General features: G+C 38.0%; 1 protein-coding gene across 2 annotated transcripts in view; it reads left to right on the top strand.

The window, feature by feature from the left end:
- Window positions 1-237: 237 nt before the first annotated feature.
- Window positions 238-26,280, top strand: part of mrps17 (mitochondrial ribosomal protein S17) — a 31,942-nt gene continuing 5,899 nt past the window's right edge. Inside the window, exon 1 of one of the 2 annotated variants that reach the window (XM_063011916.1) lies at window positions 238-260. Coding sequence is in view for 1 of the 2 variants with exons in the window: in XM_063011912.1 (XP_062867982.1) it covers window positions 24,642-24,655 (14 nt within the window). In the remaining variant the exon portion in view is untranslated. Of the gene's footprint in view, window positions 261-24,637; window positions 24,656-26,280 lie in introns of those variants that run through there. The other variant, XM_063011912.1, reaches the window with a different exon arrangement.

Genomic DNA, 26,280 nt, shown 5'->3' with positions numbered 1-26,280 from the left:
CCTGTGCAAAAGATGAATTATATTAAATTTGGTTAAATATTGTAAGTTCATTGGTGCATCTTACTGAATTGTGGTAAAGAACGAGGTCTTTATATTGAACACAGTAAAGTGACTGTGGTTTAGCTTCAAAAACAGCATTAAAGAATCTGACATCACAAGTTACGCTGTGTGATGTCATCTGCCACAAATTCTCTTTCCATGAATTATTAGCCTTGACTAGCTGAAGGGGACAGAACAATAGTACAGTCAGAGGGTCTTAGGTAAGTACAAGAAGAACCAGAACTAATCATATGTACATGTAGAGCATAATGAAACTAAGAGAGGTCAGTAAAGCAGGGAAATGATCATGCGTAATTACCTTGCATTGCAGTGAATGTCTGTGGGGGGAGGGGCAGGGCCCGGGTGCGGTGAGGCCCTGATTTACCCAGGTCATATTGAATATGCAATTAGGGGTCCAAATTACAGGGCAGTGTCATTTATTCATTCATTCATTCATTGTCTGTTTTATCCTGTTCAGGGTCACGGTGGGTTTGATTAATTGGGCGAAAGGCAGGAAGCACCACAGTCCATCACAGGGCAAACACACATTCACACACAGTGCATTGATCTCCCAATGACATTGCATTAGCTGCAGTGATTAGGTGGTCACTGTATTCATATGTCTTGAAGTAAGCACATGCATGCCTCACCCTCATGGGTTAGTAGCTGATGTTTGATAGAAACTATTTATTTTGCAGGGAGAAAAGTTTAAACACTAAAAGATTATATATATCATATCATGTTGGTATCTCCTGCATTCTGAGCCACAATTCATTCACTAATGACACTTGCAGTTTACTGTGTAAGCAAATTAGTACTGGAAATCTTAGCAAAAACAAGAAATATGTAATTATTAGGGCTGTCGTTAATTGCATTAATTTCATCATAATTTTATTACATTGTTTTATTGGTAAACATTTTCTTGCAATAAACATGTGCATAACTGTTCAAATTTCGCTTAGTTATTTTTGCAGTAGATTAATCGTGATTAATTTGGTTCTTTAATCACGATTAATCTCGATTAAAAAATTTAATTGTGTGACAGCCCTAGTAATTAATACAAGATGCTGAGAGACTAAAGTATTTAATAACAATCTGCAATCTTAGAAATGTTCCTGTAACATAAATTTAGATAAAGCAGCATTAAAGATCTTTAACTGTAGCTTTTGGTTTCACAAAACAGTCATCAAGCTAGAGGGTAAAATCATCTTTGGCAGACTCAGTACCCAACATCTCAGTCCAGATAACAAATCATGTCCTATGTTTATCATAATGTAAAATCTAATACAGTTTTATCGTAACATAACCCAGTTTAACTGCTGGACCCATTTTTAACAATTGTAATAAAACCATTTCTCAACCCTTGTGTTCTGTTGACATTGACTTTATTGCCTTGTTCTTTGAGTTTGTTTCCAGTTTCCATCAAATTGGGAAAAGTCATCATGTACCATGCTGAGTAAAAGGCTAAGGATATTTTGTAAGCTGTTAAAAAGGCTCTGGAGTCTCCAGGACCCCAAACAGAACTTAATGGATCGATGTTGTTTTAAAATAGACAAATGTGGTTTTATTGAAAGTCATATTTTCTACTCACAACCCCTTTTAATTCCAGAGGAACAGATCATTCACAATATACAGGCACTTACTTTATCCTAAAGTGTCCACAATGTGAAGTACATAATATTTAAGCTAGGCTATATGGATTTTACTGCATCTGATGGCTTCTGAAATGTTTGTATTTGTTTGATTATAATAGTATAATAATAACAACATTTATTTATTATTTATTAATTTAATAAGTGCTTAATTTAGAGGCCATTTAGAGTAACCAGCCAACTTTCTGACATTTTTGAGAGATTGGAGAAACAATGACTGGAGCTGTGATTTAAACAGAGGTCAGTATACTACTGTATACTTATACACTAAAACTATTTAGTTCGACAAATGCAAAGAATAAATAAAAGCAGGAAGGGGCAAAGATGTTTTACTGCACTGTATATTTTGATGTGACCTAGTTCTGTAATCCATAAAATTCTTAAAAGGTCTTACATTTATTTAGGAGCCATTAATACTTTGCATTGAGGGACCAAGACATTATGAGAATAATAGTTTGAAGAAACTTGTGAGAATTTCGGATGTAACTGTAGACTTTGGTAGACTAACAACAGTAAGATTAAATTTTATAAGTTAATATATATTATATTATAAAGATGGCAGTGAACGAAACTGGCCGCTTTCCAAACTGCACCTTACTGTATTAAACAGTACATGTCTAGATGCAACCACAAAACCACTCACATGTGTTATATAAAGAGTGTAAGCCTGTAAACCATTGGTGTTAAATCTCATGGCTGAAAGTGAATAAAGATGCTGTTCATTATAGTTCATAAATGCTAAAGAAACAGGCAGCTACATTTACAAACACTATGATTTGCTTCTGAGCTAGGTTGTATACTGTTACCAATAAAAGAGAATGCAAGAAAACACACTTGTACTAACATTTAAAAGAACTGAATTAAATAGAAAGCCTATTTCTGAAATATGCACCATACAGACAGATTGCTTATTTAATGTTTTTAATTGTGTCTCTAAATACATTCCTCCAGCATTTAACAGGGGGTTGGTTTTAGAAAGATTGTGGCTGTAAATGTGCTTGTTTTTAGTACTTTTTAAAGCAATCTATCCCAGACATACTTGTATTACATTTTATGCACAAAACCAAATAAAGGTTTTGAACAGCAACAAAAAAAAAGAGCATCATAAGTAATGTAATCCTTCACTGGATTACAAACTACATGCATTCCATGTTCTTCAAGATTACTGCTGTAAAAGGATGATGTCAGGTCTGCCTCAGCTGAGGCTTTGTGGAGAGAGGGGGTGGGGTGTAGGGTTGGAATAAAAAAAGGAACTGGAGAATGCTGGCTTGGGTGAGATAACTCAATGGCAGGTGCTGAATCTGCCAGCAAAAACAAGGTCAGCAAGTCTCTGTGAAGTAATCAAAATCTTCTGAGCATTTTATGGTGCTTATTTGGTATTTTTAACCAAATTAGCTAAATGTTTAGTTCTCTTTAGTAAAGCATTAAATGCTGGTGGACAGTCTTGTCTTTGAGTCTGCACTGTAAAGTTTTAATACTTGCATTATATCAATTTAAGTCAAACTAATCCAGCAATCAAAGAAGGGTAACCTCTTTTTTATCTAAGCATTACCAAAAAGTCATGATTTATGACTTTTTGGTAATGTTCACAATGGGTGCCATTTTCCCAACTGCCAGCACCTCTTTTACATTCAACTCAAAGTAAATCAGCCACAAGGTGATTAGAATACAGTGACTTAGTATAACAGTTAAAAATGTTTTTAAAAAAGTGTCATGTTTTATCACTGATATCTTTTATAGCCAGCTGCAATAGCTAACAGATAGCTAATAGATAAATTATTTAAAATCATTTATTATTTTTAATCATTATTTTTATTTTGATACCTGCTGTGTCTGGCTTATGACACTATAATTAGTGATAATGATCAGGCGAGTGCATATATGCGAATCAGCCTTGTGTACGGAGAGACACACCCTGATCCGCACTCTTTCCCCACCTTATTCAGCCAGCAGAGGTTGTGGTGCATCAGTTATGGGGAATCCGGCTTAATACCGCACCCCTATATGAACAACAGGCCAATTGCTGTTCATGTGGCCGCTCAGCTGAGATTCGATACGATGTATTTGAAATCCCAGCTCTGGTGCACTAGCGTGTGTTTTTACCTCTGCGCCACCTGAGCAGCTAATACAGAACTTTTTAATGTAAAAATATACAAACTACAAATATGTACTCACAAGGGTACCACCCTTACAGAAAAAGAAGCATTTCAGTACTATTTCTGAAAGTAAAGTCTCTTTTGCAGCTAGCTAAGGCTAGAGACATTTGGAATTCTTCAAATGTTTTAATAAAATCTTTTTCTGATGCTCTGGATAACATGTTACTGAGTCACTGAGGAAATGTTACTAGGCCTGACAGTTCTGGGTAGAACCATCACTGTTCAAAGTTTTCTCCATTTGGAGATAATATTTCTCACACTGGTTTTATGAAGTTTTTAACCCCTTCCAGATATTTCACTTGGTTTATCTTAGCTTCATAGAAGCTTTGATGTGACTGCATTAATTTGGCAAGCTGGTTGAGTAGGTGGCAAGCTTTTGTTCTGTTTTTTTTTTTTTTTACAAGGGAGATTTGTGTGTTAAATAACATTGTTTCTTGAATAAATGACTTTGTTACATCATGTTTTGCTCCAGTTCCGTTTACTTAATATCACATGTTGTTTAAAGCATTCATTGAGACACATTTTGAATAACAGAGGCAATACAATTTTACAGCACTGTAAATATTCATTATCAAAGACAGTTTGAACATTTAAAAATCATGTCTTTTGAGTTCATTACTCTAGTCCACCACCACCACTGAGATCCAAGTTTGAATCAGCTGGCCAGAAGTCTACACAGACATGATTGGCTGTCTGAGCAGGACAGCCCTGCAATGGATTGGCACCCTGCCTGGTGCCCAGTGTTCCCCAGTGAAATTGGACATGCCAAGATCATGACCAAGATAAAGCGGTTGATAAAAATGAAATCCAAATTTTTGAGTTAATATATACCATAACAAATCTAGCCTGTATGGTCAAATATATGTAGGCATTTCTTTGCTCTGGGCACAAGCAAAGTCCATAGAAGCTGTTGTTGGTGTGAAGGGCATACACTGTTCTGCACCTTCAGCCCCAATGAACAGCTTTGGGACTAACTGAAATGTCAACTGTGAGCCTGGCCTTCTCATCAAAAATGCTCCATTGACCTACTTGGTAAGACATTTGTGTGGAATGCCTTTTCAAAAGAGTGGATACTGTTATAGCTGCAAAAGGAGTGGGTCAATTTCATCTTAATACCTATGGATTTGCAATGGAACATTCAACAAGGTTAGATGTCCACATACTTTTGGCCATATAGTGTCCTAATAGTAATGTCAACTCCAGCTTTATTATCTTTCCTGCATTCAGAACATAAGACCATAATCGGCCGTCTTCATCTGCCTCGTTTAACTAATCCAGGTGCAATTTGTCGCGCTAATTACCCAATAACAACGGACATACAGTATATTTACATTATTCCTCACAAATAGTATGTGAGATTTCTGTGGGGTGGGATTACATTACAAATTTAGCCTTATTATTATAAAGTCATGCTTTAATCAACTCTGTTAACATTTAATGACAGGTAGAGGGATGAGAAGGTTCCTGTAATGAATGCACACTTAAATCTTCCAATCACAGCTTCATGGTTGTGGTTACTCTCCATTTCATTTCATGACATGAACTAATAGGTCATATATACAGTGTATCACAAAAGTGAGTACACCCCTCACATTTCTGCAGATTTTTAAGTATATCTTTTCATGGGACAACACTGACAAAATGACACTTTGACACAATGAAAAGTAGTCTGTGTGCAGCTTATATAACAGTGTAAATTTATTCTTCCCTCAAAATAACTCAATATACAGCCATTAATGTCTAAACCACCGGCAACAAAAGTGAGTACACCCCTTAGTGAAAGTTCCTGAAGTGTCAATATTTTTTGTGGCCACCATTATTTCCCAGAACTGCCTTAACTCTCCTGGGCATGGAGTTTACCAGAGCTTCACAGGTTGCCACTGGAATGCTTTTCCACTCCTCCATGACGACATCACGGAGCTGGCGGATATTCGAGACTTTGCGCTCCTCCACCTTCCGCTTGAGGATGCCCCAAAGATGTTCTATTGGGTTTAGGTCTGGAGACATGCTTGGCCAGTCCATCACCTTTACCCTCAGCCTCTTCAATAAAGCAGTGGTCGTCTTAGAGGTGTGTTTGGGGTCATTATCATGCTGGAACACTGCCCTGCGACCCAGTTTCCGGAGGGAGGGGATCATGCTCTGCTTCAGTATTTCACAGTACATATTGGAGTTCATGTGTCCCTCAATGAAATGTAACTCCCCAACACCTGCTGCACTCATGCAGCCCCAGACCATGGCATTCCCACCACCATGCTTGACTGTAGGCATGACACACTTATCTTTGTACTCCTCACCTGATTGCTGCCACACATGCTTGAGACCATCTGAACCAAACAAATTAATCTTGGTCTCATCAGACCATAGGACATGGTTCCAGTAATCCATGTCCTTTGTTGACATGTCTTCAGCAAACTGTTTGCGGGCTTTCTTGTGTAGAGACTTCAGAAGAGGCTTCCTTCTGGGGTGACAGCCATGCAGACCAATTTGATGTAGTGTGCGGCGTATGGTCTGAGCACTGACAGGCTGACCCCCCACCTTTTCAATCTCTGCAGCAATGCTGACAGCACTCCTGCGCCTATCTTTCAAAGACAGCAGTTGGATGTGACGCTGAGCACGTGCACTCAGCTTCTTTGGACGACCAACGCGAGGTCTGTTCTGAGTGGACCCTGCTCTTTTAAAACGCTGGATGATCTTGGCCACTGTGCTGCAGCTCAGTTTCAGGGTGTTGGCAATCTTCTTGTAGCCTTGGCCATCTTCATGTAGCGTAACAATTCGTCTTTTAAGATCCTCAGAGAGTTCTTTGCCATGAGGTGCCATGTTGGAACTTTCAGTGACCAGTATGAGAGAGTGTGAGAGCTGTACTACTAAATTGAACACACCTGCTCCCTATGCACACCTGAGACCTAGGAACACTAACAAATCACATGACATTTTGGAGGGAAAATGACAAGCAGTGCTCAATTTGGACATTTAGGGGTGTAGTCTCTTAGGGGTGTACTCACTTTTGTTGCCGGTGGTTTAGACATTAATGGCTGTATATTGAGTTATTTTGAGGGAAGAATACATTTACACTGTTATATAAGCTGCACACAGACTACTTTTCATTGTGTCAAAGTGTCATTTTGTCAGTGTTGTCCCATGAAAAGATATACTTAAATATCTGCAGAAATGTGAGGGGTGTACTCACTTTTGTGATACACTGTATGTCCGAACTTGCTTTACTTTTCAAGAATGCAATTTGCACGCATAATTTTTTCTGAGCTTGTCAACTAGACCCGTAAGTCTAGACATGGTGTAGTTTAGAGTTGGCAGTCCATTTAGAGGCATGTTTTTGAGAGGTAGGAAGAAAGAAAGGACATGGAAAAGACATGCCAAATAGACAAGGTTGAACACTGATATCTGTAAAGAGAGTTGTAGTAGACCTGTTGCGAGATAAGAGACAGGTGGACTATATGATAAAAAAGTATGTAGACAGCTGAGCTCGTCGGACACCCCTTTGTAAAATTATTTATATTAAATTGGGTCTGCCCTGTAGACAGGATAGGTCATGTTTGAGGGAGGACTGGATGTCCGTGGTCTGTTTTTAGTGTCTTTTAAGTGGTAGAAGAATACAACCACCAAATCTAGCATGTTTCTAGCATGTTCCTCATGAATGTAGAATAACACTTTAATCTAGCATGTTCCTCATTGAATGTAGAAGAACACTTTAATCTAGCATGTTCCTCATTGAATGTAGAATAACACTTTAATCTAGCATGTTCCTCATTGAATGTAGAAGAACACTTTAATCTAGCATGTTCCTCTTTGAATGTAGAAGAACACTTTAATCTAGAATGTTCCTCATTGAATGAGGAGTAATACTTTAATCTAGCATGTTCCTCATTGAATGAAGAGTAATATTTTAATCTAGCATGTTCCTCAGTGAATGTTTCTGCACAATCTAGGAATCTGCCACATCCCAATGGCTTCATACATGTTGATGGGTGTGTGTGCTAGCCTGCAGTCCTCCTTGGTCAACCTGGATTGAAAATGCATTTTACTGGACACAGCTAAATGATGAAATCTATCTACTGTCATTTTTTATATTTATCATTTATTTATACTCATAATCTCTTCTTTCTAATCAGGCTCTGTGTTGGTCTGGCCTATTTAATCACCTACTCATACTCATATCTGGCAAAAACACCATTTGCAACACCTGGAGAAAACTCATGTGAGGCCAGAACATGCAAAACTATTCACACTCTACCTGGTGGACATGTTTGAACCCATTTACCCAGAACCCAAGTTGTTGTGTGGCACCAACATTATAAAAATAACAATAATAATAATAATATTCAAAAGATGCAAGCAAGCCACAAATGTTGTACTGTATATCATACATATCACCATAGTATAGAATGTAAGTCTGTATGGTTAATATATCTCATGCCAGGGTCATGACCACATTGCATATGCACATCATCACTAAACACTGTAAATTTAATCAGGGAATTAAAAAACATCATTCATTTTCTGTTTAGAAAATGTATCTACATTTGTCAGCTGTGACCATACATAGAATTTGAGATGGCAGGTGATATAAATAGCATCTGGCTGTATTGCAACATCGTATTAGTCACTGCACATGTTCTTTTCATTTACTTTTTAATTTGATTAAACGTTGAGGCCAACTGGAATGAGTTCATTCAAAAGAAACAGAGGTTTCCCAATTAGGTTAAAAAGGGCTGCAAAAAGACCACTGGTGTGTCCTGAGTCATAACCTACAGCTTATGTTCAGAAGATATCATTTGTTGATATGCAAGAAATTTTATCTGTGTTTAATGTTCTAAACTGTCAGTTAAGACTGATAGAATTACCAGCATGCAGCCAATGTTTCACACAATAGTTGCCTGACAGAAATAATATAAATGCAAACATTAAACACATCTGTGTTTTAAGAAAACCCAGCCACAGGCTTAAGCATCTTAGGCGCAACTGTTCACAAATTCATTCATAACTCTGGGGTGTTAACACCTCTTTTATTACTCCTAACTGTGTCTTGGCTTGAAAGTGTATTTAAAAGAAATGAAGAAATGTCTGTTATAGCATGTTTGTCACACTGTATGATTTCAAATAAGTATTTACCTTTTAAAACATTATATTACTTAATAAGTATTTAATACATTTTAACAAACATTCTACCCTTGTTCTTTACATTAAATTTACAAACTCCACTTCCAAAAAAGTTGGGAGCATTGTGTAAAATACAGTAAAACCTTTGAGCTCTCAGACAGCATTATATGAGAAACTACTACTACTGTGATAAATATATCCAGCTGGAGTACTTCAGAAACCTATTGTCACTTAACACAGTCCACCTCTGCATCAAGAAATGCAACCTGAAACTCAAAAGAGAATCCTGTGTTCTCTGGGCTCGAGCTCATCTCAGATGGTCTGAAAAACAGTGGAAATGTGTGCTGTGGTCTCACCAGTCCACGGTTCAGCTTGTTTTCAGGAAAATGTACAGTGAGTTCTTGGTGACAAACATGAAAAGGACTAGACTGTCATCTAGACTGTTATCAGTGAAAGGCACAAAAGCCAACAACTGTCATGGTATGGGAATGCATCATTGCCCATGCATTATTAGATATGTTGGCAATCCAAGCTTGCTTTTTCAGATCAAACAGTGCACAGTTGCCAATCTTTTCCTGTGTTGCTATACCAGAGCACAAGTTTCTACAATCAGGTAAAAATATTAATTTAAATAGCATTACCCTTTTATAACAGTCTTTAAAGCAAAAAAAAAAAAAAACACTTTAATTTAAATGTTTACATTTTTCGTTTTTTTAAGATCAAGGTTCTTTTTAAATGCTCTTTTGATAGCAGGCAGTAAAGAGAAACTTCAAATAAAGACCTTAAAAAAGGAACAGCAAAGATGTAGCACAACTTAAAGGAGGCAATTCATTTATTGCAAAGTGCTTAAATAAATGTAAGTATGATACAACAACATGTGTCAGAAGCAAATATAACTCAAACTCCTAATTAAAGTTTTGGAATAATAATTAAATATAATACTATACACAAATGTAATTCCATAGTTTTGTGTATGCTTAACATCGTCTAAAACATACATTTTATTGTAAAATACTTCTTTTATAACAAAATACTGGACAGAGGCACTGGCTTTAAGACTGCATATCACTGAACTTAATATTAAGGACCATGTAGCTTTGTAGCACACACTTTTTGCAACAACATTGAACAGCCTTTTTGAGAATGATTCTGTGATGCAATCCATATCTAAATCACAAGCATTGACAGTACTTTTCATGGTTATACTTACCCAGCATTTGAGTTGCCTTCCCATGCTAATTCAAGATATGGGTTAGCCTCAGCTATGTTATCTAGTGTTTGGACAGGACTCTAAAGATGACTTCATTAGTCTAAAATCAGAATGTTTTAATGTGTAAGAATATTTATCTTACTTGGGACATTACACTTGGCCTGTCAGCACTGTTGGTGTGATAGTTTCACACAGGTTTTTTGGCTCCAGAGAAGATGAAGGAATTTCTGCCATATGTAACACGCTAGGAGTGAGAGAAACCAAGTGAACTTTCATAAGTACAGCATGTAGTCACTTATACAGCATATATACTGTACAATCGCTTCATTATTAATAAATCAGTATATTTTTAATAATTGGTTTATCCTGGTCAGAATAACTGTAGATCCAGTGCTACCCAGATACACTGGGCACAAGTTGGGTGGCCCCATTGAAATGGCACCAATTCATTACAGGGCAGCACACATTCATACATACTCTCACTTTCACCAGAGGCAATTACAGCAGCCCGTCCACCTTCTTCATGTGTTTAGAAGAAAACTGGGAGAAAACTGCATTACCTAGAGGAAACTGACTCAGACAGCATATGAAACTATTCACAGACAGTGATCGGTGGCAGGATTCAAACCCAGGTGTCCATCTTGCTGTGCAGAATGCCAGTTTTGCCACTGTACTGACCAAAAACCTATTAATGCATACATGATGAAGTGTTAAGAACTATTAGATAATAACCCTTAGAATCCTTGCATTATTTTATCATTCGTTTGGCATCCGTGTGGTCTATTATGCTAGCCCACCAACTTGGTGCTACAGGCTGGCCTGGCATCTACACAAAAATGACTGGCTATGTCTTGGGGATTGCCGAAGCCCTGCAATAGATGTATAAGGTATACATGGTCCACGGTATTTCTGCCTTGTGCCTGGTGTTTCTCATTAGAAATTGTCACCCCCATAACCTTGACCAGAATAAAGCAGACAGTTGTTGAAAATGTAATTTAAAAAAATTTATTTCAATTATTTGTTTGCTTGTTTTGTTAAAATGAAAATATATAAATTGCCTTTTTTAACTATTTTTTATTTGAAAACTAATTCATTACAAAATGATCATTCTGATAGCCAGCCGACTGTGTATGAAATTTGTCACCATAAAGTAATGAAAAATACATATTAAAAAGTATGTTTTACCTTAACTTTACCTTAGGTTCTTGTCACTCGATTGGCAGGACTGTAAACTTAAAATACAGTGGTACCTTGAAACTCAATGTCAGTTGGTTCTGGGACTGGCGCTGAGTTTTAAAGGCATTGAGAACCGGGGACCTGTTAATGCATGGTCAAATGTAAAATAATGAAGTTGTTTTTGACACTTATACACTGAAAATACCACAAATATAAATTAGAATTCACTGAAATAAAAGCTGATTCTTACAATTTCTCAGAACCCCAAGCTGTAACACAAGTTTAAAAGTGAAACAGTAAGGAAAATCCAGCTAAACACAGATACATGTGGACTCTTTCAGAGTGAATCTGATGGTTATTCCACACAAATGCAGTTTCGTCTCATATGCACGCTTTGATGACATATTATCGCACCGCTCAAGCCGAGCACTGAACAAAGAGGCTGGTTATTGGTAATTTGAAATTAAATAAATATATTTTTTAAACAAACTGAAGACGTTGAGTTTAAAGGAAACGTTGAGTTTAAGGGTACAAATTTCTCAACAAAGAGCGTTGAGTTTCAAAGATTTTGAGTTTAGGGGACTTTTTTATGATTGTGAATTTTAAATAAGGTGTAATTTTATTTCTTTTATACACAGTACTAACTGAGGTAATTGTATTATTGTTGTATTTTTTTATACCAAAGACATTCCATAATTTTTTTAAATAAAGCACATTTGTAACCTATAACAGTGATATCTGTAACCACTTATAATTCATAGAAATCCTATTATTAATGTTTTAAGTTGCAAAGGGTTATCAACTTTGACTTAATGTTATTTTAAAAACACTCTATCTTTACACAGTGTGAAATTTTTTTGATAACACCACATCTGAAAAGATTTACTAAGTCCCATTTGTTATAATAAAAAGATTGGGTGGTCATGTTTGGACCAAGGCCAACAACAACTAATGACCTCACTGAGGGAACTGAATTAAAGTGAATGAAAGACATGCAAGAGAAGAATTTGGTTTACTCTGCAGGGCATCAAGTGTTTGAAGCTAGTATTTTGTACAACCCCAAATCAGAAAAAGTTGGGACAGCATGGACAGTTTCTTACATTTACTTTGACTTTTATTTCATTGCAGACAGGATGAACCTGAGATATTTCATGTTTTGTCTGCTCAACTTCATTTAATTTATTAATAAACATCCATTCCTGCAAAAAAAAGTTGGGACAGTAAAGCATTTACCACTTTGTAATGTTGCCATTTCTTTTCACCACACTTAAAAGACGTTTTGGCACCAAGGATACCAAGTGATTTAGTGTTTCAGCTTTTAGTCTGTCCCATTCTTCCTGCAAACACGTCTTAAGATGTGCAACAGTACGGTGTTGTCCTTGTCGCATTTTTCGTTTCAAAACTCTCCACACATTCTCTATTGGGGACAGGTCAGGACTGCAGGCAGGCCAGTCCAGTACCCGTACCCTCTTCTTCCGCAGCCATACCTTTGTAATGTGTGCAGCATGTGGTTTTGCATTGTCTTGTTGAAAATTGCATGGACGTCCCTGGAAAAGATGATGTCTTGAAGGCAGCACATGTTGCTCTAAGATCTCAATGTACTTTTCTGCATTAATGCTGCCATCACAGAAGTGTAAATTACCTTTGCCAAGGGCACTGACACAGCCCCATACCATGACAGACCCTGGCTTTTGTAATGGTTGCTGATAACAGTCTGGATGGTCCTTTTTGTCTTTGGTCCGGAGCACACAGCATCCATTTTTTCCAAAAAAAAAAAGACCTGGAATGCTGATTCATCTGACCACAATACATGTTTTCACTGTGTGATGGTCCATCCTAGATGTCTCCAAGCCCAGAGAAGTCAACACAGCTTCTGGACATGGTTAACATAAGGCTTTGTTTTTGCACAGTAAGGTTTTAAGTGGCATTTGTGCATGTAACTCCATGTAGTGCTTGACAAAAGTTTGCCAAAGTAATCTCTTGTCCATGTGCTGTGACAAACAAGGGTCATAATATACCTGCAGATTCTGATAACTGAGGCACAACTGGTCAAAACTCATAGCTGTCCTTTTAAATGTAAAGTTTATTAAATGGTCTTATTTAATAAGGTTATTACAAGGTTTTTGGGAGGAACCTTTCATTGCATCTTCATATGTTGCCATTTTTACTGGCCCTTCACTGGCAAACGGCTGTGGATTGTGTACTTTCGAAAGATCACAAAATCAGGTTTTAATTATTGGTGTTCACTGTGCAGTCATTTAAAGATTTTGAAAGCCTTGTGGCATGCTTTAAGGATTAGAGAAATGCTAACAAACAAAACATTATGCTAATACTTGTTTATGGGAGATTAGATTTTCAAAAAAATACTGTGGTCACAATTTGCACTTAAATTGCCAATAAATAAAGTCTTTTCCATTAAGTAAATGCAGCACAAATTCTTCACCTTAACAAAGTATTGTTCAGCTCTGTGAAGATCACAGTGGAAAAGCAATCTGATAGGAAAAGCCCAAAAACAAACTGTAACACATAAATCTGCTAAGCTCCTGCAGCCTCACTGTAGACACTCTAGATTTAAGACATATGTCTCTGTAATCTAATTATTTATCCCCAGATGAGAACAATGAGTCCTTTACTGCACAAGTGCATTCTTCATTGTTTAAATGTTCCCAGTCATTATGTTTTCACTGAGCCCATACTGACCTCCACTGAGAGATAACCAAAAAGTAAGTGACAGAAGTACTGAGGCTTTCAAAAGAAGAGAAGCTCTAACTTTCTTGAATTTAAAGTTTAATTGCTATATTGATTTTAAGCATTTTGTCTGAGATTTTCATTGTCTTGGTTTGATCTTGCAATAGAGTTTCTCAAGATTTGTGACTCTACACAGCTATGCCTTTAGAACTGTATGGTAATGCCCTCCAAGTGACAAAACAGAAAAGCATTTATACAAACTCAGACAGCATTCAGACAAACCACTCATCTATTTAGTCAAACAGTTCCAGTTTTGATTTTTCACTCCAAAGAACTGTGTCCCAGAACTCTGCAGGTCTATCCAAATTATTTTGTGGCATTTTCTAGTCATCCTGCCCAGGGGGTGTTATTGCATTGCGCCTAATGATTCCGAGGATGCCGAATGCACACAGCCAAGAGGATCTACACGCCACTTGTAATAAATGTAATGAATCTTAGCTATTTGAGCTACACCCACCAATAATGTGCATAAAATTAAGAATGTAGCCATGCGGTCTTAATAGCCAATTACATCAGCTGAAGTGGTGTAAAGCATAGCATGTTCCACTCGAGCAGTGAAAACATATGAAATGATTGTCTGGACTGACCAACAGATCTTAGTTTGGCAGATATCAGAGGAATTGCACTGTATTGCCAAATTGAGCAATGATTTTGGGCTGGTTAATTATTCTAAGTTACTCTGAGTAATATTAGTCTCTGATATTCTAAATGATATTCCAAAGAATAACCTTATTTTAAGGCTGTTGTAATGGCAAAATAGGAACTAACTCCATATATATACAGAATATATATATTCTTTTTAGCGCGTTGAACTGCCCGATTGCATCACGCTTTCTCTCCACTAATGCCGACCCCAGCTCTGATTTGAGGAGAACGAAGCTAACCCACGCCCCCTCCGACATGTGGGCAGCAGCCGTATGCATTTTATCACCCACACTAGGCAAGTGCATATATGCGAATCAGCCTTGTGTAGAGAGAGACACACCCTGATCCACACTCTTTCCCCGCATCTGTGCAGGCGCAATCAATCAGCCAGCAGAGGTCGTAGTGCATCAGTTGTGAGGAGTTCCTATCCGGCTTAATTCCCCACCAGGCCAGTCGTTGTTCATGTGGCTGCTCAGCCCAGCCAAATGGCAGCGCTGAGATTCAATACAATGTATTTGAGATCCCAGCCCTGGTGTGCTAGCGTGTGTTTTTACCGCTGCGCCACCTGAGCAGCTCATCTAACTCCATATTAATAGAAATACCTTGACATAATAATTAGTCAACTTATTGCATTCCTTTAAAAAACACAACATTTTAGGATGTAATCACTAGTTTTGAACAGTTGGCTAAATTTGGTACAGTTGGGCCTTTTTGACTGTTGAGCCAATTGGCTATGAAGATAAATGTCTGTTTTGTGGCTCAACCCCAAAGGGTCAAAGAGTTTGTGCATTTTATTAGACCTGACGTACATAAACATCTTTGTCTTAGTTCTTCAAACAGTCAATTTGCAGTCATTTGTATCTTAGTGGTATCCATTGTTAGCTCCCATGTCAAACAAAGCTGCCTGACTTATTCCATTTACATTAACTAAGTGCCTGTTACACTTTCTGGACCTCGTGCACACTATAACAAATTTTTGAAAATTGACTAGAACTATAATGAAGGAAAACATTATTCATGTTCTCAACATGCTTCATGGGATGATCTGTTGTTTATATAGTAAATTCTATGAATCATTCAATCAATCACTACACAAACTCGGCCCTAAAATTAAAAACACAGTGTGTCAAGACATACTGACATTAAAATGACCCATTTGGAGATAAAAAGGACTAAACATTATGTTAAAGTATAACAAACCACTGTAAGGACAGTAAAGATCCTTATTAAACTAGTAACTGTGCAAATATCATGAAAAAATATTGTAAGTTTTTAAATGTAATTATATAATATTCTTTATTATCTGTATTTGAGAAATGAACGTGAGAAGTAACATAATGATTTGTTTTCTCAGTAGCAACCACCTATTGACATACATTTACAGAAATAAATAAACATATATCTTTACTAGACAGTTAATCCTAGTCAGGGTCGCTGTGGGCTTTGGCCACTTAAGAACACTGGGAATGGGCACCCAGGTGGCGCAGTGGAATATTCCGCTAGCACACCAGCGCCGTGTTTCTAAACTCCTCGGTTCAAAACTCGCCGTTGCCACCGGTCATCTGGGTGCCATCTAGCGGGCATAATTGGCAGTGCCTGCAGGGAGGGCTAACCAAACTATGTGGGCAGGGTCTTCAAACACTGTGTAAGGACCCTGATTGGCGGATAGAGGCGCCTGTGCAGAGTGCATGGGTGAGTTCATGGTTAAGGTCTGCGTGCAGGTCAGAGGAGGCATGAGCAGCAATATACCCACCTTGATTGTAAAAGTTGGGGATCCCCAGCAGCGAAAGACAAATTGACTGCACTAAATTGATGATGTTTTTGGGAGATAGTAAAACTAGTTAGTAAAACTCTCTGGTTAGATAGAGCATGTAAAATTTCTCACAGTAAGCAAGAAAGGATTAATTTAGGACTTCAAACCCCACATTGTTGTACTGGATGTTGTAGGGTTATCAGGGTTATTTAAATAAGTGTAGAACATGGAAGACAAAAGCATAGTAATGAGTACAGTCACCACACAGGAACACCCTGTTACATCACATCAACAGTAATGCAAGGGCACAGATATTAGTTCAGCAGTGATGAGATCACTGCTTAGGAAATCACGAAAAAATGAAACAATGTTTTTATTCATTCCTATTCTACAGAGAATAAAAATAAATCCCTGTTTAAAATGACAGTGTTGCAACTTAAGCAAGTCCAGATTTGTTTGTAAATTAAGTAATTGTATGTGAGTCAGGAATTGTCCATAATACAGGCTTTTTCCGTCGTGAAATCTTCATCAGTAGCATACACAGAAAGAGAGCTCTTCCAATCACAGCTATAATGTTCTTTTGCAATCTCTCACTCAGCTGCCTTGAAATGTCATCCAAGTGATTTAACAAGCAACAACACAACTAACAAACAGAACTGTTTTTCATATAGTGTACTGGCTTCGCCCGTCTCATAGGGTTTCCTTTTAGATGTTTTACTTCTGATATAATATATTGTCTCTACCCTCTGGTATTCTTCTCACAGGTATCCTGTTTGCAGTAGCTTCTTAGGTTCCAATATTTACATCACTTATACAGTGCATTGGCTCTCTTAAGGATACCCTTATACTGTAGATCTTTTTGCTGGCTACACCCAGTGGTGCCTCGTTGTAGGTTTCCCAATTTCTTTTCTTAAAAAGTATGTTGACCCAGCCCAGCATTAAATCTTCCCATTAAATCTAAAACATTCTTCCCTTGTATAAATAGCTGGCTGCACACCCACAGGTGGACAGCTGATCCTTGTCACTTTCCCTGTTGCAATCCACTGACTGCATGTACTACCCCAGAAAAGTGCTGAGACCGGCCGTGTGTTTCCACAGAGTCTCAATAAGCGGTGTACCATGAGAGGAGAGCCACACTATTGCATTATGCTTCCTCTCTACTGATGTTGACCTCCACCCTGGTTGAGGAGAGCTGTGACTATCACACACACCCTCCGACACGTGCAGTAGCCGACTGCATCTTTTTACCTGCACAAGGCAAGTTTATATGTGCATCAGCTTTGTGCACAAAGAGACACACCCTGATCCTCATTATCCCTCGACTCCCTCAATTAGCCAGCAGAGGTCATAATTTCATCACTTATGAGGAATCCCCTCCGGCATCCTGCCCTTGAACAACAGCCAATCATTGTTCATGTAGGCACCCAGCCTGCCAGATGGCAGAGCTGAGTTTCGAGCTGACGAGTTTGAAATGTCAGCTCTGGTGTGCTAGTGTGTTTTACCTGAATGCCCCATTATCCCCCATTAAGCCAAAACTCAAACACAGCAGCGAATGGATGGATGGATGGAGTAAAGAATGTCAAAGAAAGATAAAGTAAAGATACAGTAAAAAAGTCAATGGATACCCCACCACTAGTGCATGCGCACCTGATGGGCTAGCAAATTACAACTTATGCTGTATAACTTTTAGTCCAAACTCAAACACAGCAGCCACATCACATAATCTGTTACTAATAAATGACTTTACTTGCTTGCGTCCAGTGCTGAACTGAAAACTGGCACTTTATGAGTAAACAGCATACTTACAGCCAAACTGGACTTCCTGTCTACAGAAGGGGAAAAGGACACTCTGAGATACGTCCTCACAAAATTACCTCCCAACCAGATTACTCACTCATAACATTCATTATAAATGTGTCCATGTGTGGCTTTTAATGTGCTGGTCTGCATACTACACCATATCAAAAACTGTGAGATCTTCATTCTTAACAGATGTGTAATCTGGCATGAAGAAAACCAGGAGATATGTTTGATGCAAGACAAACACCCTGTTTTACTAACTGTGGTCTCAAACTGTGGTAAGGAATAGGTAAAACTGTAAGTACAATATTTACACTTGCCAAAACACCTTGATGACCTCCAGTCCTTTGGAGATAATATTCTGTATTCAGTGAGATGTGGGGCGCAGGTCTAATTACATTCATCATGAAGCTAAGAACAGCATTCCACAATAAGAACATCATACCTATAGTCAAACATGGTGGTCATATGGTGTGAGGATGCTTTGCTGTTTCAGGGCCTGATGCTCCATGATGGAGGAGGCGGCAAATCCATTTTTCACAGCTCTGTATCACTGCCAGGAGTTATTTTATGTAATTTAAGTAATTTAAAGTTTTACCAGGTTAGTTGCATTTCACATCAATTATATAGATTCTCATTGTTGCTAAGATCAGGATTTCGCCTCTCAAAAACAAATATATTTTATTACTATTATTCCAGTGTTGTTTTGGAAGTGTGTTTTGGGTTAGTATCCTGCTAAAAGATAACTGTCCTCCTTAATGACAGAGGAGAGTAAGTTCACCAATCCAATTGTTCCAAGATCACAGTGAGTCCAGAGCCTTTGTGAACGCACAGATTGTAAAGCAGAAATGTTGAGGACTATTTCAGTGTACTGCAGAGCATTATTCCTTCACCCATTCACTTACATGCTTAAGGGCAATTTAGACCAGCAAGGACACCAACTGGTACATAAAAAAAAAAATACACAAACCTGGAAAGCTGGGACATTTGATGTATGTCAGTTTTCTTCCCCTCTTTTCACTGTTATTTATTTATTTATTTATTTATTGCAATTCCCCCCCCCCCCCCCCCCCCAATTTTCACCCCAATCTTCACCCCAATCTACTACCGATACTACCCTCCACTGCTGACTCAGGAGCGTCGCAACTGACACATGCAGTACCAACTGCATCTTTTCACTTGCACAAGGCGAGTTCATATGCAGATCAGTCTTGTGTACGGAGAGTCACACCCTGGTCAACGCATTATCTTCCGTCTCTGTGCAGGCGCCATTAATCAGCCAGCAGAGGTCGTAGCTGCATCAGTTTTGAGGAACCCTGGTCTGGCTTTCCAACCCTGTGTGAACAATTGTTCATGTAGCCACCCAGCCCAGCCGGATGGCAGAGCTGAGATTCGAAACGATGTGTTCAAAATCCCAGCTCTGGTGTGCTAGCGTATTTTACCGCTGCGCCACCTGAGCGGCCTTTTGCACTGTTATTTTTGACATCAGTCTTGAACCTCAAACCTTACAGTAGAAAGAGTTGTAGCTCAGTGGTTAAGACGATACTGAAGTAGTAAACAGAAGGTTGCCAGTTCAAGCCTCACCACTGCCAAGTTGTCACTGTTGGGGCCCTGATCAAAGCCCTTAACCCTCAATTGCTCTAATTGTCTTCCATCATAATTGTAAGTCATTTTGAATAAAAGCGTCTGCTAATAGCTGCAAATAAAAAAAATTTCTTATTTATTTTTATTTCCTTCTTGGCATATTAACTGCAGACACTGCATACACTACAATACAGTAATTAATTACAATACAGTAAAAACTTGAAATTAGTCCACCAACCAAAAATATCCAGCCAACAGCGCACCATGGGCAGCGTCCTGTGACCACTGATGAAGGTCTAGAAGATGACCAACTCAAACAGCAGCAACAGATGAGCGATCATCACTGACTTTAAATCTACAAGGTGGATCAACTAGGTAGAAGTGTCTAATAGAGTGGACAGTGAGTGGACACGGTATTTAAAAACTCCAGCAGCGCTGCTGTGTCTGATCCACTCATACCAGCACAACACACACTAACACACCACCACCATGTCAGTGTCACTGCTGTGGTGAGAATCATCCACCACCTAAATAATACCTGCTCTGTGGAGGTCCTGACCATTGAAGAACAGGGTGACAGCAGGCTAAAAAAGCATGCAGAGTAACTACAGTCAGTAATTGTAGAACAACAAAGTGCTTCTATATGGTAAGTGGAGCAGATAAAATGGACAGTGAGTGTAGAAACAAGGAGGTGGTTTTAATGTTATGGCTGATCAGTGTATGTCTGTGTAAATTCTCAACCAGACAGTAGCACTGCTGAAATTACAAAAGCTGCGCACAGTATACCCCTGTCCTGGTCATATGTACTGACTGATGACAGATGGAAATGCATTCTTAGACCATGCATGTGTGTAATAGTATTACTTCCCTAAAACATATAAGTCCTTGTTGTAAGCCTGGCACATTATGACAATTTTATAAACCATGACCCACACAGTGATTCAAGCAAGCAAAATATTATTTAAATAATTAATGAATGATTTATGCTCCTCTGTTGGTAATCTGTTTTCCCGACTGACCTCATGTTGTTTCAGGCAGTCAGTGACATCACCTTAAAGACACCTGTCAGGATAGAACTAAACACAACACACGTGAACATTTCTTTGAATCTTTTTAGAGCTCTGTCATGTTGGCGAAAATCCATTTTACAGGCTGTGTTGACCAGTATCAATAGAAATCTCTGTACAAGAAGCTTTTCTAAACATAGCGTTCCACTTACATTTTTTTAAACTAACTTTCAGTTCCATCCTGCTTCTTGTCCTGTACTGTTTGTATAAATTCACTAGACTTAAGCACATGAAAATCTGGTTTTGTTCACATTGTAGTTTTGGGGGTATAAAGGATAAAAAATGCAATCATGTAACTCAAAGCATCTGTTAAATGGCACAGGAAAAAAAGATTCTTTACTTTTGTCATGCATGTTCTTTCATATTTAATGTCTGCAACACATCCACAAAGAAAGTTTGGACAGGAGCAATTTTACCTCTTTATCACTGTTCCTTTTAACAATACTTAAATATAAAGATAAATATTTGTGGACTAAAAGCACCAGTTGACCAATAGACTGAAGTGGAATTTATGTCATTCTTTCTTTGAAGAAGTCCTTTTAAAACTGTTTCCACAATATTAGAGGCAGAAGATTTGCTCAAAAGTGACTGCATGCGCCGCTCAGGTGGCGCAGCGGTAAAGTACGCAAGTGCACCAGAGTTGGGGTTTCGAATACATCGTATCGTATCGAATCTCAGCTCTGCCTTTCGATTGGCTGTTGTTCTGGGTTAGAGGGTAAGAAAGTCGGATCATAGGTCCTCATAACTGGTGCAACTGCGGCCCCTGCTGGCTGACTGATGGCGCCTGCACAGGGCTGAGGAATAATGCTGATGGGGGTGTGGCCCTCCATACACAGTGCCCGTCAAGTGTATGAACTCGACTCCTGCAGGTGAAAAATGCAGTCTGTACTGACTGTACGTGCCAGAGGGGGCGTATGTCAGTTGAGAGGCGTCCTCAGTCAGCGGTGAAGGATCGAATCAGTGTAGAGGACGCAGTCAGGGTAATTGGACACGACTGGATTGGGGAGAAAAACGGGGGGGGGGGGGGGGGGGGGTGGAAAATAGAAAAAAAAAGTTTGAAGTTGAAGTTGGGTGGCACGGCAATCTGTTACGCTAGCTCAACACTACTAAGATCCATGTTTGAATCTTGGCTGTGCTATCGGCTGACAAGGCACCTACACAGACATGACTGGCTATGTCTGAAGGTTAAAGCTGGAGTATTGCTGCCTTGTGTCCAGTGTTTCCCGGTAAAACCAGACCAGTGGTTGATAAAAACTAAATGAAAATGAACATGGAGTAAGAATTCAACCACAATCTATTAACCCATAACAGTCCTAGACATTCATTCCTATACAATCATGCAGGTAGGGTTTTCCTGGCATCCACAAACCCTTTATTTATCCATCTGTCAGGTGAATATTCAAGCAGTGTGAATTACACTGATACAGCCAACCCAAAGCATTGTACATATTAATCTTAGGCTTGTGTGTTGGAACTCTGTAGAACAAATCCCTTTTTGGCTCCATGTGCATTAGAGATTCTGTTCATGTTTGTGTGGCCAGCTGTTTGCTGGCTGAGCTGTTGTTGCTCTTTAACATTTCCATTTGATAATAAGCAGTAACATAAATATGACCGTGTTGTAGAATTGATTTAGAATATATATAGTTGCAATTGTTGAAAAATGCAGTGAATTTCAATGGCAGGGACAGGAAGACTAGTAAGAACTAAGGAGGGGATAAATGCACCCTCCAGCCAGAGCACACATAAACTGGGGTGTCAGTTCATCTTTACTTTTTGGGATAGATCTAAAATTATCAACACAAGAAACTTAGTAACAACTCTCAAAATGTAATTACACAAAACAGTTTTTTAATTTAAGTAATAATTTAATTTTACTATCAAAAGTATAACACTGAGACCTACCTAAGCTCTGCTGTGCATACACTTTTCTTTCATTTATTGCTTTGGTTGTAGAAAAGTTTTTTTTTTTTTTTTGCTGTTTTTTTTTTTTTATCAGCATTCATTAGCACACAGGGGACCCCTTACTATGTCAATACCCTGGGCAATCCCTAGACCTGTCAAAACCATTTATGGGTCTTAAACAAACAGCTTACAACATAGTATTGTATTCTATCATAGTAAAAACTGTGGCTGTGTATTTTTTTAATAAAAATGCATGCCAATGGGACATATAAAAATACCACAAATGCATCACTGGTGATGCTAAACGTTGCTGCACTGCATCTCTGACTAATGCAACAGCCGTTTTTATAGACTAACAAATGTCTTTAATCTACAGAATGAACACTGATAGAACATTAAAGAAGCAGTGCAGGCTGCAAAACATATTATGTCATCTCATAGAAATGCCTACAAATAATGTCATTTAGACGTTATTGATTGGTTAAATATGATCTTTTCATCAGTGGGAAAATGACTTAAAACAGATGAAGATCCTTTCTCAAATGCATGTAACTATTACACAGCACTGCCTTAAATGGGAATGGCATAGCAACAGGCCATGTTTTCTGTGTGTTTCTGATTAATTCCAGATTGTGCAGCATTGGCTCTTGTCCAATTCCCATTCTGGGATTACTTCTTCTTGCCATGTCGAGCGCACATTAGAGCATGGTATGACCCGTTACCTTATTTTAGACATGTCTTTCTGTTTTATGCAGGCCAAATCCCTGCTGAGCTTACACCAGTCACGGCTGCATGCCAACAAGTTTGCGTAGGACTTGGAACATTTGGAGACAAAAGAGTTTTGTTTAGATATAACTTTGTTATGTGGTTTAACTTAACTCAGCGTTGATGAAGAGCTTTTATATCACATTAGAAAAATATCTGAGTAATGGATGAAATAGATTAGACAGCTCCTTTTATCTGATTATGTGTTCAACTTTGATCTCTGCTGATGACTGTTACATTAGGATAGCGGACATAATACATAAAGACAAGTTTTAAATTATCTCAGTCAAAAACGAGTAACTTGTGTAGTAGCATTGTACTAATATTATATTAAAATAACCCTTTATTGAAACTTTATTTAAGATGGATCCACCAAAGGCTCAGACTTTGCTGACAAAGCCATGGCTAAACAATTCATGCCAAATTTTGTAAAGGAATTGTCAGTAAGTCTTAAAAGAAAATTTTTAATGCAGGATTACAGATAATTTAGGTCTGTCACCAGTCTAAGTCTGTGTAGGGCAGTGCAGGAAACTGTTAATTATGCGTGACTTTTAAACCCTCAGATGGCATTGCATAAGAAACCGTCATACTACTTTGATAAATATTTCCACATTGGCTTTTGACTACTTTGGAAAATCATTGTTGCTTAACACGCAACGGCATCCTGAAACACTATTACGCAAAAAAGGCCATCCATCAATTTTAGTCAGAAATGAAGAGTCCAATCAGACAACAGCATCCAGGGACTATTGAACAGCTGAAGTCTTGTATCAAGCCAGAATGAGCAAAAATCACACTTGCAAAACTGTAACAGTTAATATCCTTTTCATTAATAGGAAAGGTTATGTAACAAAATGACAAATAGGTCTGAGCTTTAAGTGTGTTGCATGAAAATGTTTATATTTATTTTAACATACATTGGACATCTTTTCCTTGAACATTTGTCAGTTGTCAACAAATATCCAAAGTGTTCCAGGGTGTTCTTGCCTTGCACGTAGTGTTCCCTGTTTGAACCAAATACAGACCAGGATGAAACGATTGATGTAATTATTATTATTATTATTATGATTATTATTGTTGTTTTGTTGTTGTTGTTTTGTTGTTGTTGCTGTTATTATTATTATTATTTTCAGTGGTGGTGGTAGAAGTAGTATTGTTATTCATATAATTATTGCTATTCTTCTTATTATTGTTGTTTTATTTGTGGTTAATATTATTTTAATTATTGTTAAACTTTTTATTGCTGTTATTGTTGTCATTATTGTTTATTGTTTAACTTTTTATTGTTATTATTGTTCTTATTATTGTTTATTTTATTATTGTTTGGTTGTAAATACTGTATTAGAATTGTTATTGTTTTTGTTGGTTCCACGGTGGATCAGTGGGTAGCACTGTCACCTCACAGCAAGAAGGTCCTGGGTTCGATCCCCAGGTGGAGTGTGGAGTGTGGAGTTTGCATGTTCTCCCCGTGTCTGTGTGGGTTTCCTTCTGGAGCTCCAGTTTCCTCCCACAGTCCAAAAACATGCCAGTGAGGTGAATTGGAGATACAGTGGATCCTTGAGTTACGAACGGTTTACCATACGAACATTTTGGGTTACGAACAATCTTTTTCAACTTAATGTACGAACGGACTACAAACCAAAATTCACGAAACATGTGACGTCACGAACAAGTTGACTCCGACCGTCTCTCTCTCTCTCTCTCTCTCTCTCTCTCTCTCTCTATATATATATATATATATATATATATATATATATATATATATATTTTTTTTTTTTTTTTTTTTTTTTTTTTTTTTGTATAATTACTCCTGCCAGTAGCTGTCACTGTGTATCAGACAGAGGGGACATTGAGTAAGAGAGAAGAAGGAAGAATACAACAAAATACAACGCTATTGAAATAAAGAAGGAAATCATAGAGAAATATGAGAGTTATTGTTGTTTCTGGTAGATATAATGTATTATGGTGTATGGTACAGCACTTGTACTGTACTGAAATGTGATGTGTGTTTTTTATGTACAGTATAGTACTACTACTGTGTATTGTTGTTTATTATTGTTTATTACAGGAATGTCTATTCTATAATTTAAGGGAAAATATACTTGTATTTATAACAAAAAATACCATTTAAGACATTAGAAAGGTTAGGTAAGGGGGTGGTTTGGGAGGTCTGGCACGGATTAATTCTATTTACATTATTTCTTATGGGAAAAATAGGTTTAACTAACGAACATTTTGATTTAAGAACAGCCCTTTGGAACCAATTAAATTTGTAAGTCAAGGGTCCACTGTACTTAATTGTCCATGACTGTGTTCAGACATCCCAAGTCTCCCGGAAGTTCAGGGAGTCTCCCGCATATACATAGCGGCTCCCTGATGCCCGCAAGTCAGATAAAATCTAGAACAATGTGTTATCTAATACACCAACTAGTGCACTATGTAGGGAACATAAATCCATAATCTGATATACTATCTAGTGCACTGTGTAGGGAACATAAACCAATTGTCTATTTCAGTATCTAGTGCACTACGTAGGGAACATAAATTCATATCTAAAATAGTATCTAGTGCACTATGTAGGGAACATAAATCCGTTATCTGATATCCAATTTAGTGCACTGTGTAGGGAACCTAAATCCATTAACTACCTAAAGCATTACGTAAGAAA

The sequence above is a fragment of the Trichomycterus rosablanca genome, chromosome 16 (assembly GCF_030014385.1).
Source record: "Trichomycterus rosablanca isolate fTriRos1 chromosome 16, fTriRos1.hap1, whole genome shotgun sequence".
Classification (NCBI taxonomy): domain Eukaryota; kingdom Metazoa; phylum Chordata; class Actinopteri; order Siluriformes; family Trichomycteridae; genus Trichomycterus; species Trichomycterus rosablanca.
This window is presented reverse-complemented; position numbering and strand designations above follow the sequence as displayed.